Below are 14,277 nucleotides of genomic sequence, written 5' to 3' on the forward strand. Positions count from 1 at the left end.
TCTCGACACCATGTTTTGTCGTTCTAATTACTAATCACTTAAACGAGTTCAGCGTGATTGTAATATATTTTTCATTAAATGGTGTTGACACTCCAACAAAGAGCTAAAATTATTTTTTCTCATTCACGAGGAATGTGAAATATGTGCAAAAATAACATCAATAATGATTAATGAAACATAAATATATCCTAGAATTAGTTCCCAAATTGTGAAAGGACAACTGTTGTTACTACATCGATGACTTTTTAGGAAAGATCATACACATATTTCACAAAAAGTGATCGAGGCCTAGATTTTTAAATAATTATTAATTGATGAAAATTTAACTGGTGAACTTTCCTTAAATTTGCTTCAAGAAATAGCAGACTCCTTTATAACATCTAATTTGGTAAATAAATAAAATAGACCTCCGCAAACATTTCTTCTAGTTAGATACTTGCTAAATGAGAGATTCACCTCTATTTCTCAAAATTTAGTTGAACGATATTCAAAATATATAAAAGATATCACTAACCCTCATTTCCATTTGATATTTTACGTGTTGTGTCTGCCCCGCCGCTGAAACTTAATGTGATTTAATCAAAAATCAGCATAAAAATTGTCCCCTCGAAATTTGAATCTGACGTGCATATTTTTGATTACATAGAAGGATTGAATAGGAATTACTATTAAATAATGCCAGGGTTTGCTCACCTTCCTCGCGTGGCTCATACTTTATGGTGACAGTACCATCACGGTTGTCTTCAATTATAGGTTTGTCGATATTTCCACTAGGCATTTTTATTTCGGCTGGAAAAAAGTATAGTAAATATCAAACGTTACATTATTCGGAACAGCTGAAATTAATGAAAATTGTAGAAATATTCCAATAAAAAAACATTTTGGCAAAAGCAAATGACTCATATTATTTTTTTACCTTTATGAGACTGAACATAAAAAATAGATAAAAAAGTAAGAGGCTCAAAATCAACCCCGAACCCTTTTCCTCCAACTGGCACTGACGGAACGTTTCTTTGTACGATAGTTTTTTCTGCGCGGTCTATCACAGAGTGAGTAACAGATTTTAAATAGTCATCTACATAAAGTTTTGCTTGTTCTTCCCAAGTAGCTTCCTTTGGAGTGTTTATCCAAGAAAACATGATCTAAACACAATTTTAAACACATTTGATGGGTTAGCTTTGAAAACATTCGGCCAAAAAACTATTTCTAATATATTGCCACAAGTAGGTTTTCTTTGTTATGATAGCTGCTTTTTCTACTCAATTTCATAAAAATGAATTGTACTAACTGAAAAATTATTCAAAAATTCATTGGCGTAGTCAAACAAATTTATTTTTAACTATATATTCGCTAATTTCAAAAAACTTGCTAACTGTTATTGGAGAATTCCCAAAATTTATTTTAATCTAAGTCATCTTCAAAGTTATACCCTATATAAATGATATTCATATAAAAGGATCAGTTAAATATTTCTTATACGTAAGTACAAGCAAAACAAATCAATGTTATATTTCATCATAGATGAAGAAAATATACTTAGTGACATTAGAAGTGTTACACCCAAGAGGAATAATTTATCCACCATTTATTTAAAATTGCAATTGCCTTACATCAAGAAGGAGATGATAACAATGGGAAAAAATAATTCCTATTAACATGTACTCAAAAAAATGTGTTTGACCGCACCCTATATACTCCTACAAACGTGTAGGCGTCGAATGCGATGTCTGCTCATAGTAAATCGTTCAAATTAACTCCAACTTCGTGGATTAATTGCTAGAGTCTGTAGAGGGTGGTACACATGTTCGATAAGATTTAAATTTTATTACCGAGGTGAACACGGCAAAACATTAACGCCTGGTTCTTAGAAAAACTTCATGCTTCGAAGTGCAATAAGTTGAAGTCCGTTGTTTTGTGGATAAGAACTTTTGGACGTCATGATCGGTTACCATAAACAATATCTCCCCAAATAGTTCTGTGCACATATCATTAAACAAAAAACCCAATATCAAGTCGCAGACAGAAACAGTTCCACGAAGTAAATCTTTGTACAAACTAAGAAATATATTTAGAAAATATATAAGATTTTCATTAAATTAGGGAATTAGGGATATCTTTTTTCTGGGTTTGAATTTTATATCATGTAAAACTCAATACATATACGGAATAATTCATAAAAAAATCTGGCGAGCAAGTGAACTTTTCATAGATACTTAAATTTTAGAAATATAAAAATAATAAACGTGAAAGTTCAGGGAATTATTCAATTTTCATAAAAGTTGGCATACACTTATTTTATGGGACATGTCAAACTGAACAGCTGTTGTATATTAATTTTTTCATAGACCTATCAATTATATTAAAATTTAAAAATGTCTCAAATGCACTGTTGCGTTGGCGTTATACAATTATTTGAATTTATTGAGCAGCAATTAGATTATAGATATTGATGTCAGTATCATTTAAAGCTAATGGATGGGAGCAAAATGATCTATTTATATTATTTACAACGTTTTAATGTCAATTGAAACATTTTTCAATATTGGTTTACTCAAAATAATCAATAACAATTTGTTAGTTTGATATCTAATGCAAAAAAATCTGAATTAATATATTCAGTAATACTTCAATAGTTTCTTAAATAGAAGTTTTTGGTTTTGGACCTATTTCCACAGACGTTCAATCTTAAACTAATTTGTAAATGTACATATATCCCTCCTTTTCTTCGAAATGTTTTCTCCTATTTTCAATTTTAATATTTTTTCAATCAAAATACCAACTTGGTATTTTGGCAATATTGACCAGAAAGAAGATGTTCAGCGATTTTTAAAAAAATGTAATAGAATAGGTAAACATGAAAATGCTGAGACATGGTAAAGAATGTAAGGAATGAATGGTATGTCAAAAAACACACAAATGACGAACAGAACTAAGAAATCAAAATAAATTAATAGAAATTAATATTTAAAAAATTCCGTTTGAGGATACCGAAACTGAATTGGGTACATAGATATATAACAAGAAAGGCAAAAGTTAACAGAAAAAAATCAGTTTTTGTCATTAGCGCCTAAAATTGTTTTAATATTTTTTCTGTGTAAAATGTTAAGCAAATGTGTTAATGCTCTGATGTGTCACGAATCTACCAATTACATAAGCAACTGTTATTTCTATTTGACCAATATTAAAGAGGAAATCGATGTATACGATAAAATACGTGGAGGTGCTTTTTGTAACAAAAATAATCCCTTATTCGTCCCTGTACCTTCTCCAGTTTATGGTGTTAGAAAGTTCAAGCAATTCTGGAAAATAAGAAACTGAAATAGAATTCATAGCTATAAAGAGTACGACTTACTGTACTGTAATGAAATTGAGAGCTTGACTTTAAAAATGGGTTATGAACATCGGTCAGAAGGATGGAGACTTTTCATTTGATTTCTCAAAGTTGAGTCTGAAGGCTGTTTTATAAATTTCCGTCACCACCTTTAACAAACGGAGCTCATTTGAACGAAACATACGACATTATCAAACTAGTGTCAGAAAAAATAGAATACAGCAAACATCAATGGTTAATCTGTGCAGATTTAAAAGTTGTTGCTTTGGTTTTAGGACTACAGACTAGTTAAAAGAAGTACTGTTGCTTTTATGGAATAGCAAAAATAAAAACGAAAATTATGTACGATCGATATGGCCACCAAAAAATATTATTATATTATATTAATAGGTTATTTTGGTGTAACGGTGTACCGTTATACTTCTCCATCTATACAGGCGGCCTAAATTATTTAAAAAAATTTTTAATCAAAATTTTTTATGAACGTAACAAATGGCAATGTATAAATACACGGTCTGGTTCATATGAAATCTTTAAATAGGAACACTGATCATTTCAATATTATGAATTATTAAATTTATAAAAATGTATATTTCACCATATCTCTTTTTTAAGTCCTTTCACTCAATAAATTAATGAATTGTTCACATTTTACAATATAATTTTCGACACATCTCTTCTATTTACACTGCAAATAAAACAATTCATTTTGGCTGCTACAAAGGCAAATATATTAATAATAATAATTATAATTTATTCTCAATTTTTTCACTTAAATTATATATAATATAATGAAACTGAATGTTTTTTCTGTTTAAATTATTAATAATTATTGGGAGATTTTTTTAAATACATGAGATATATTTTAAAAATCTGCGCTTAAATAATCCACAATCACTAATTCACATGTTTCTTAGCCGAACATTTTCAAAGAATTCTTAAAAAATTCTGAGCATAAACTCATACCTCAATTCTTGAAAAGCAGTAAAAATAAAAAAAGAAAGCCGGTTATGCCTAAAATATGTGTACGATACAGAAAAAATAAAATCGCATTAAAAATTACGAGAAAGCACTAGAACATTATATCACAAGGTCCGGCCAGCGCGAGCACAACTCCAGACAAGACTGATTTTCTGATCTTGGGAAATCTTTGGAAAATATTTTATCAGTGAGGTGGAAAAATGTATTCATCAGCACCGGACTCGCTGGCGACGAATCTTTAGCTTATTCTAAGATAAAAAATACGAAAATAGATCAATCTTTAGATATTTATATCATGAGTTGTTGCTGTTTGAGATGTTGACGCCAGAAATGAATCTGAAAACACTTGTCACTCATATCTAGAATACAATTCATTACCGAATTATTTTCACATAGAACAAATTAATGATTTTAACTGCAACAATTTTAATTTTTATTTCTTATACCTTTTATATATGATCATGTTTCTAAATCGTCTTGATTTTGAGTCTCTTCTGTTCTAAAATTTTATTTTTGAAGGGCGAATGGAAATTTGACGTTTGGACTGCTTTCAATCAAAATATTTTGATAGACTGATAGTAGTCGAAACATCAAAATTTTTATCTGTCTTAAATTAAAAAAAAAACGAATAAATATATATATATATATATATATATATATATATATATATATATATATATGCATCTAAATGTTCTTGATTTTAGGTCTCTTCTGTTTTATAATTAGTTAATTAGTTTGTTTTTATATCGAATATATAGCAGTAATCAATTAAATTTAAAGAATTTACAAAATAGAGCTATAAATTTTACTTAAATTATTTAGATTTTTTTATCTATGAATATGAACCATTTCTAAAAATTCCCTTTTTCGTGTATTAGATTCTGTTTTAAGAATTTTTGAATTTTTATCGTATTGATGACCTCTTAGTTTATTTTCTAAATACTGAGATGTTTGCCCTATGTGACGCTGTCTACGAAAAAGCTATAAATGATAAAAAAGATCTAAGTAATTTAAGTAAAATGTAAATCTCTGTTTCGTAAATTCTAAATTTATTCGAGATGTGGAAACCAAAGAAAAATTAATTTTTCTTATTGGAACAAAATTCTAAGTTGATTTTATCCTTATTATGATATTCATGATGAAGGTGATCTATAGATCAATATAAATAAGCAAATTGTTAGTGTCAATATCATATTTTGATTAAGACTTAAAGAAAAGTCGAAACGTCAAAATTTATCATTCGTTTAAAAACTATCAAAAAAAACTAATTTTAAAAAAGAAGAGACCTAAAATCAAGAACATTTAGATGCATTAATATATCAAAAGGTCTAAGAAATAAGAAATCGAAGAAATTTATAATATATAAGAATTCAAAATTCAATATTCAAATTGACTTTATTGACTTTGATAGAAATATTGATTAATTGAAATATTTATTCTGGTTACTATAGAAATTTTTATTAATTTTTTATTCAAAAATAAATAATAGTTCAATAAGAAAATCAGCAACAGGAATATTTCGTGAAGAAAGAGGGTCTACACCAAACAGTGTTTAATATGAAATGTAATTTCGATTATTGCGAAATACTTTGATGTTATTCTAGTTCTACCTAGTTTTGATTTGTAATGATCCGGTCCTGGTAATATATTTAATATAAACCTAGAATCTTGAGTTCAGGTCTCGACAGCTGTGCAGAACACGCAAGATGAATGATATTTGACATCTAAAAATACCAAAATATGTTGTGATGTAAAAATTAGGTTGCAACTACGATGAGTTTTTATGGTCGGTATATATTAATATTTATAATTTTATGCGCTTCGAATTGTGAGTGAGTACTTTTTACCTAAAATGATTCAATTAAAGAAATATTGTAAATGTTATTATAAATAATATAATGATAAATGAGTAACAGCCATATCTGAAAATGTAAACTAACCCAAATTATAGAAATATATGAGATAATTAATATACATTTATTTAAAATGGAAAATTTTGATTCATCGCACATATATTCCAAGATATAAATAAGTGAAACTAGAATTTTCGTATCAAAGAAAAATATAAACATGAACCACAACATATTTCTGCCAACTCCTATTTTATTACAAATTGCAACGATCTTTATAGCTGATACCTAATTAATCGGGACATCAAAAAACATTGACGAACGCAATGACTGTACACTATTATAGTCAATATAGACGCCAAATAATTCAATTTTTAAAGCTTTATTAAAACTGTTCGCAGGCCCGGATTACACAATATAAACAAAGTTTGATTTATAGGTTATCGTTAGTATCAAATGATTAATAAACTATATTTATCTTAGTAGTAACTTGTTCTTTTGGGATCGTTGAATGTGTTGATAAAATACTTGTATTATTTCTGTTCCCACAGAAAAAATGACGAATAACGAATGTTTACCGTTATTAACTCTTCAATGATTGAAATATTGTTAATAAGAGACAAGTTATAGATACCACTGATTTGTACAGTCTTCTCATAGCAGCCAGCTGACCATCAATAGCCTATGGAAACAATTGTATGATTCTTAAACATGTTTTCAAAAGAGTGGAGTGAAATATATGAGGCAATAAACTTCTGTGACAAAGTCCGTTATACCTGTTCAATGGTATGTTCAAAAGTTATTTACAAATATCATAGCCTGATTTGAACTTAAAAAGATACCAGGTCTACCGTAAGAAATCATCAGAGCAATGTTATTTTTGTAAATATGTATTTTATCCCAAATGTTGTAGTACATTATACAGTGTATTTCAAAAGTTGTAGCAAATGTCGACGAAAATCCTAACATATTCAACGCCCTATTTAATTGAAAATGTGTACAATTAACTATTGTAGCAATATATAGGTTCTTAATCGTTGTCAAGATTCCTAAAAATAATTGAATTTGCTGATCGTTGTTAACTACAACACGGGATAAGTTAAAATGCAAATACAATTTTGTATACCTACTATAAGCTAAAGTCAATGTAGATTAATATATCCTATTTAATATCCCCTGTACCTAAACTTGATACCGTTGAAGATGTTTTAAATTGTTTTGGGAGGAGAAGAGAAGAAAAAAATTGTCTAAAGCTCTTTTCTTCGCATAAAGGCTGCCACTAACCAAATCTAGCCAGTTTCTGATATTATATATAGAGGATAACATTACAATTCGATATATTGTGCCTCCTATGGAAACTACCTTTGTTGCTGAATCCAGTAACTGGAATGGCTCCAACTGGAACACATTCTAGGCCAAATAATTTTTTTGTTGGCTTGTGATGGCAGAGCATTCTGAACCTAGGGGATAAGAAGTGTTTTCCTATGTACTACAGAACCTGCGGTCGGCATTTTCAGGTAGACCTATTAATTAGATTTTTCCTGCGAAGAAGCTAGTGAAAAAGTCTAGCATAATGTTGCGTAGGTAATTGAGTCTACAACGGCATTCCCAGATCGGCCTTGAATCGATTATATGATATTCAATGCTTTAATAATAGCCTAACTTTCGGAATGGATCGCTATGTCACTTTTCTTTCCAAATTGATAACCACACATCTTTCATTAGCATTAGCAGTTCTATCTGAAATGTGCTCGCAAAGAATTTGAGGGCATTTGGTACCAGTCTCAAATACCCCAACGCTAGCTTCTGTTGTGATTTTAAGCCCTCTGTGTACCATTTGTGGTATTTTTTTAAGATTTTGAAAGTACATACCCTTTACCAATCTTACTTTCTGCTTAGTAACGTGATTAAAGCTTTATAGCCGTCCATTTTCTTGATCCTTATATTAGGAGTATTCACTAATGGTATGTACGACGATATATTGAGAAATTCTTAGCCTGCTATAGAACGAAACAAAATTTGAATGTCAAAATATTTTATTACTCAACATATTCTCCTCTTAATTGGACACATTGATTACCTGCAACGTCTCTAGACCTTTCAAAAAAATGTTTCTTCTTGCTCTGCAAATCAGACCTCCGCAGCTTTTATTACCTCCTCGTTGGAAGAGAATTTTAAACTTTTTTTCAGTTGAGGAAAGAGATGATAGAGAGGTGTTCTAATAATTCATACCCTAAATCATGAATTTTTTGCATGGCAACCTGAGATTGTGTGCAGGGGCGTTGTCCTGCAAAACAAAACACCTTTGGATATATTTTCGCGTCTTTTCTCTTTAATTTTTTCCCGTAGAGTGGTCAGTAATGTCGAATAGTAATCTCCAGTTATTGTTCTACCCTTATCCAAAAAATAAATCATGATTACTCCATGGCAATCCCAAAAAACTGAAGCAAGAACTTTTCCAGCAGATTTTTGGACACGAAACTTCTTAGGTCTTGGAGAACCAGTGTGTCGCCATTCCATCGATTGTTACTGGATCGTAGAAATGTACACAAGTCTCATCCATAATAACAAGTCTACATCGTTTTCAAATCGTGCACAGATCGAACGCGATGCTTCTACCCTTGCACGCTTTTGGTCAACATTCAAACATTTAGGGATCCATTTTGCAGCAATTTTTCTCATGTCCAAATTGACGTGAAGGACATTAATCACCAAGGATATTAAGCATATCTTCGTGAATCCGCATATTTCTTAACACTTTTAAATACAGGTACTTGATGATGGCTCGATACTCCAATTTTTCAATTTTCACAATTTCGGTGGACATCTTTTTTTAATGTATTGCGTAATTCTGGTTTACTTTTTTGACGTCAAACTTTACACTGACACTTCTAATCCTCGTATTCGCTCAGATATAGTTACGCTTTTTCTTTCTTCAATTACCCGTAACTTCATAAGATATTCTGATAATAACCTTATGTACTGATCTCTCTATAACCAGATGAAGAAGTATGAGATATATCCTGTTCTGCAATGCGCTGATCACTCCATTGATGCACACACGGGCAACTATTTGTACTTCGTGCTTGTCAGACTGATATGCTATGACTAGAGTCACAGAAAACAAAAAACTCTCAAATAAATGCCAGCAGCAAGGATCACAATTCAACAAGAACCTTACATAGAAAACTAATAGCTGAATTTACCAATGTTACAATCAATTAGCTGATCTGATTGACATTCGGTAAGTTGAGTCAAAAGTTACTAGATTGATCCTAATAAGGGCAGATTAGATGCTATAAAAATAGAGCCATTTCAATAAAGTTGTAATGGCGTAATCTTCCATGAAAAGGTCTTCATTTGCTCATGGTTTTTATCAAAATATATTGCATCTTGCATTGCATTGCACTTCACGCGGCTAAAAAATATAAAACGAAGTTGGAATATGTGATGTGTTCATAATAATGGTAACAATTTTTTCTGTTGTTCTTTCTAGAATATATCATTAATTAAACTTTGATCGTCATTCAAAGGAATTAAATAATTTAGTTAACAAAAGAACAAAAATACTAATTCGCTGCTATTCCATGCAAAACTCCATTGGTACAAAAATATTCAGCGTTAAATATATTCCTGTCGCCGAATTTTCCTATTTGTCATTTACATTAAATGCACATCTTGGCAGCTCTAAACTATTAATTTGTTCAATTAGTATTTTACTTCAACAAAAAATAAACCTGCTACTACTGGCGAGAATAAATATTTTATTTGGACGACAAAACAATACCTAAAGTTATAAATAACTTTTATTCAGAAAAAAAAAACATTTTTTCAATAATTGCATTTGCAGATTGTAGTATTTTCCATTCGTTATATTTTTATATTTCGAAATTGAAATCTTAAAAAACCGATAACCCCTGATGTGTGAAGAAAATTGGAATTTTACGGAAGAAACAAAACAAAAAATAGAAACGATAGTGCTACAAACAATAGAGAAATTACAGTAATCACTAATATTGGTTGCTAAAACTACTATGAAACACTTTCGTACCAGTGCACAATGTCACAGTTTTTGAATATTCGCGACACAAAACGTTGATGAGGAAATTCGCTGAAACAGGCGCTCCATTGAATATTGACGAGCTCCATCAGAATTAATGCCATAAGTTTCAAGTTCAGATGTTTATTACAAATTTCAGTACAATAGAAGGTGTGTTAGATTGGCGCCGAAAGTATTAATTCAAGAACATAAAATATAGCGAATTATACATTTTTTTGGATCACATTACGATTCTAGAGTGTACTACTACGCAGTATGCGTAGTAGTACTCTCTAGAGAATAGGCGTCAATTTGGGGAGTGGCATCATTAATACTCTTCGACATGTCAACGAAAACATTGAACTCTAATACTAAAACTTCTCACGGTTTTTTGGGATTGGGAATGCATCCTTCTATAGACTTGTTGCCAACAAGAATGACAATAAATGATGAGAGGGTACTATGAAACATTGATAAATTTGAAAGTTGACAAGTACTGCGGACCCGCTGATCAGGCGATAGAAGTCTTTGATAATGGGATTCAAAATATGGTGCAACGACTTAAAAAATGCTCAAATTTTAACAGTGACTATAGTTAAAAGTACTAAAATAGTTGATAATACTATTTACGTTGATAAATGACTGATTATGCACAGGTGATATCAGTTATCAAATTGGTTCATTACTCACCTGTTACGTTACCTCCTGTGCTCAGAAGTGGGATTTTATTCAATTCTATAGGTCTAAAAACCTGCTGTTTGGTAGTTTGTGTACTGTGTACTTTTTCTTGTACTTCGCTGTGAGTTATTACTTCGCTAGTTTTTTCGGCCTGAAATTAACAAAACAAAAATCTAAATCCTATAATTATTTTGATTCTTCTACTGCAAACAAAAAAAAGGTTTATATGTTACAAAAAATGGAAATTGAAACATTTATATTTATAGAAATTATGATTTAATTAAGGTTTCCATGTTTCAAAATAATTTTTTATATTTACAGAGGAGGAATATTCTTCTCCCAAAAAGATATGTCTTAAGGGTACTATGAAACCGGGAATAGGAAATATGCCATCATTTTTAGCAAAATAGGCGAGAAGTGGAAAAAATCCTCAATACTTTTTTATCATAAATTCACCACAAATCAGTACAATAAACAAAAGATACTACTGTAAATTTGTTCCAAGTATGCTTTACAAAATATTTTGAGGAATTCTAGTAATATCCACGAATCATTTTTTCCTCTGGCGAGTTAAAACGGGTGTCTTGAAGTATTGAATGTTGGAAATACAAAAGAATGCAACCATATCAGAAGAAGAGGTTGTTTCAAGAGATTTTTTGATAGAAAGATCTTCATTTATCTGTTATTATTGACATAAGAGAATGTGAAAATTTTATTGCTGGAGCTTTAGTGCTGAAATTTGATTTAAGGTTAGCTCTTTGAAATACTCTTATCTTATCCATATACTTACTTTTTGTTAAAACAATTTCGGGATAAGGTTATTTTATTTGTTGCATTTTTTTTAAACAAAATATTATATTGGATCAGTGCCATTTTAAAGTACGAAAATAACAACAATAACTTACAAACGACAAATAACAGGATAATCTCTTGAATCGCAAATAAATCAATTAACATAGTTGCTACTGAATTTATTTTTGAAAGTTGAAAAAGTCGTTCTTTATCACCAAAGTACCTATGTAACCTGAATACCGACTGATTATCAAATAAAATCTGTCATATTTTTTCAATTGAATTCGCTATAATCACGTACATTCCATTGAGAAACAGATTACAAGATTAGACAAATAATTTATTTTTCTATGTAGCAAATGACAAGGATCAAATCTGGATAAGAATATCAGATTCGTGCTGAAATAGTACAGGAAATTTTCAGAAAAAACCTTAGTATATATATATATATATATATATATATATATATATATATATATATATATATATATATATATATATATATATATCGAATATATCAAATTAATGGAAATTAATACTGAGAGAGAAATATTTAATATACAGGATGTTTAAAAAAAGAACTCTGTTACTAGATTAGGTACTGCAAAATTTTACATATTTGTTTAGAAATCAGTCGATACTCCAGGCAGCATTCTAATGAAATTTTTTACGAATACATTTTGGAAACTCTCGTAATATTCTGTTTTCAGAACTTTAAGGTAATATGTAATACGAATAAAGTATTTATTAAAAAACCGTAAAGAATAACATGGTATAATTTATAGAACGAATCACAAGAACAACATTGAAAAATAAATATGTATCTAATGTTTTTTGAAAATACTTTATAGCAGCATCAATTATGTTGAAATAAAAATATTCCCAAAACGATACACAGTATATTTTATCAGTTGTACCTTTTTCGTTTAAAATTATTAACTTTCAAATTACCATAAAATTTAGACTAGAAAATTTAACGGTAAATAGTTTAAAATTATTCGAAGCGAACCGTTTGAAGAGCAGAAATTGCCAATACATTCGACAAAAACGCAAAAAAATCTGTGTAATTTTCTTTGTTTTGCTGTATATTTGAACGGATAATTTTTTCACCGGAAGGTATAAGCGATTATAAAGAAGATATACTCACTATTGAACAAGCAAAATCTGGAAGAGATCCATAAAATAAAAAGAGGTATGTATGCTAATGATAACCATACTTTTCTCCAATATCTTTCTCGTTTGTTAATGGGGAGTTCAGAACAAAATAATCACAAGAATAATAATAAGAGGTGAAAAAGAATTAACTAAAATTATGAGAAATTAAATGCTGTTAACTTATGATGCAACATTTTGAGAGAATATATGAAACAGTTATTCCGAATGTTTTTACAGGGCGGGATCGACTAAAAGCAGATATTGCTAATACTGAGTGTTTGGATTGTAATATTGTGGTTACTACGATGCCAACTTCTAATATTTAGGTATTTAGAATCTGTTCCTCCTGTGTATCTTGTTTGATGTTTGATGAAATTTTCTCAAAATATTTGGCATTGTTCAACAGTAAACGTATTTGACGTTTTTACCAATCACCGGTCGTGGCATACTTATCACTTGAAATTATAAGAGGCCCTAATTTTTTTACTTTTTCCCTGTATTCACGTGACGACATTGGACATTCAAATTTTTTATATAGTTTAATTTTAAACTCCTTCATTAGCTTAATACGACTCTGTGCTATGTTTATTACCTTAAATTAGTCTCATACGATACGAATTTTATGCATCTCGAAGATGTTATTTCCGAACTAGCCATACCTGGTTCTGTTAGCTGTAGCATAAATGGATCTTACTTCAACCAAATCCATCCCTAGATATCCAAATTCATTCAAATTAATAACCAAATCCAACAACACTAGTTCACGACATAGTTATGTGTTTTTCAGAATACACTGTATTGAAATTTAATGACTTTATTATGATAGAAAATTCCATCCAAATTCTTTATATATCAAGTGTCACCTTTGAATAATTGTGATATTCTCCATACAGTATTTGTGTTATTAATAACTAAAGTTTGGAATGAGATGCGGAAGAAGTCGTGGCTATTCTATTTTCATCATGTGTCCATCCCTAAATTCTAGTATTTTCTCATTTTGCTCAACATACCCAGACACTTTCTTGGCTTAAATATACATTTATTAATTGACTGTGATATAGTATTCATTTGCTCTACTTAAAATTTAATTTTGGACGCTATTTATTGTTAATGGCGTTTGAAAGATCAATCGACTCGTTGATCATATTCAAACTATCTATTACTTACCCAAAGTATCCTATTAACGACATTTTATTGATCACCTAAAAAAAGCATACTATTCATGTGAAAATTACATTAAAGCAAAGTTTCTATGTGTGGAGGGTCAACTTTTTAAGTGATAGGGTTTATGAGTCCTACATCTGCACTTTTTTAAATATAGACTATCCATATATTCCTTGTAGTAACTGCTAAGGGATCACATCAATATCTTGCTCTTGATCCTGCTTCAGTTTTAAGTAACCCGAGAAGTTCCCGAGCTTCCTATGAAATTATTCCCTCTCAAGGTTCAG

At 29.9% G+C, this 14,277-nt stretch overlaps 1 protein-coding gene across 5 annotated transcripts in view; it reads right to left on the reverse strand.

Moving 5' to 3' along the window:
• Window positions 1–14,277, reverse strand: part of LOC130451585 (filamin-A) — a 125,724-nt gene that overhangs the window by 13,771 nt on the left and 97,676 nt on the right. For 4 of the 5 annotated variants that reach the window (XM_056790690.1, XM_056790694.1, XM_056790691.1 and 1 more), the window contains 2 exons: window positions 10,892–11,030; window positions 694–789 (listed from right to left, as the gene is read on the reverse strand). In XM_056790690.1, coding sequence (XP_056646668.1) covers window positions 694–789; window positions 10,892–11,030 — 235 coding nt within the window. Of the gene's footprint in view, window positions 1–693; window positions 790–916; window positions 1,143–4,297; window positions 4,479–10,891; window positions 11,031–14,277 lie in introns of those variants that run through there. The other variant, XM_056790692.1, reaches the window with a different exon arrangement.

This window comes from Diorhabda sublineata, chromosome X (assembly GCF_026230105.1).
Source record: "Diorhabda sublineata isolate icDioSubl1.1 chromosome X, icDioSubl1.1, whole genome shotgun sequence".
In the NCBI taxonomy this organism is placed as follows: Eukaryota; Metazoa; Arthropoda; class Insecta; order Coleoptera; family Chrysomelidae; genus Diorhabda; species Diorhabda sublineata.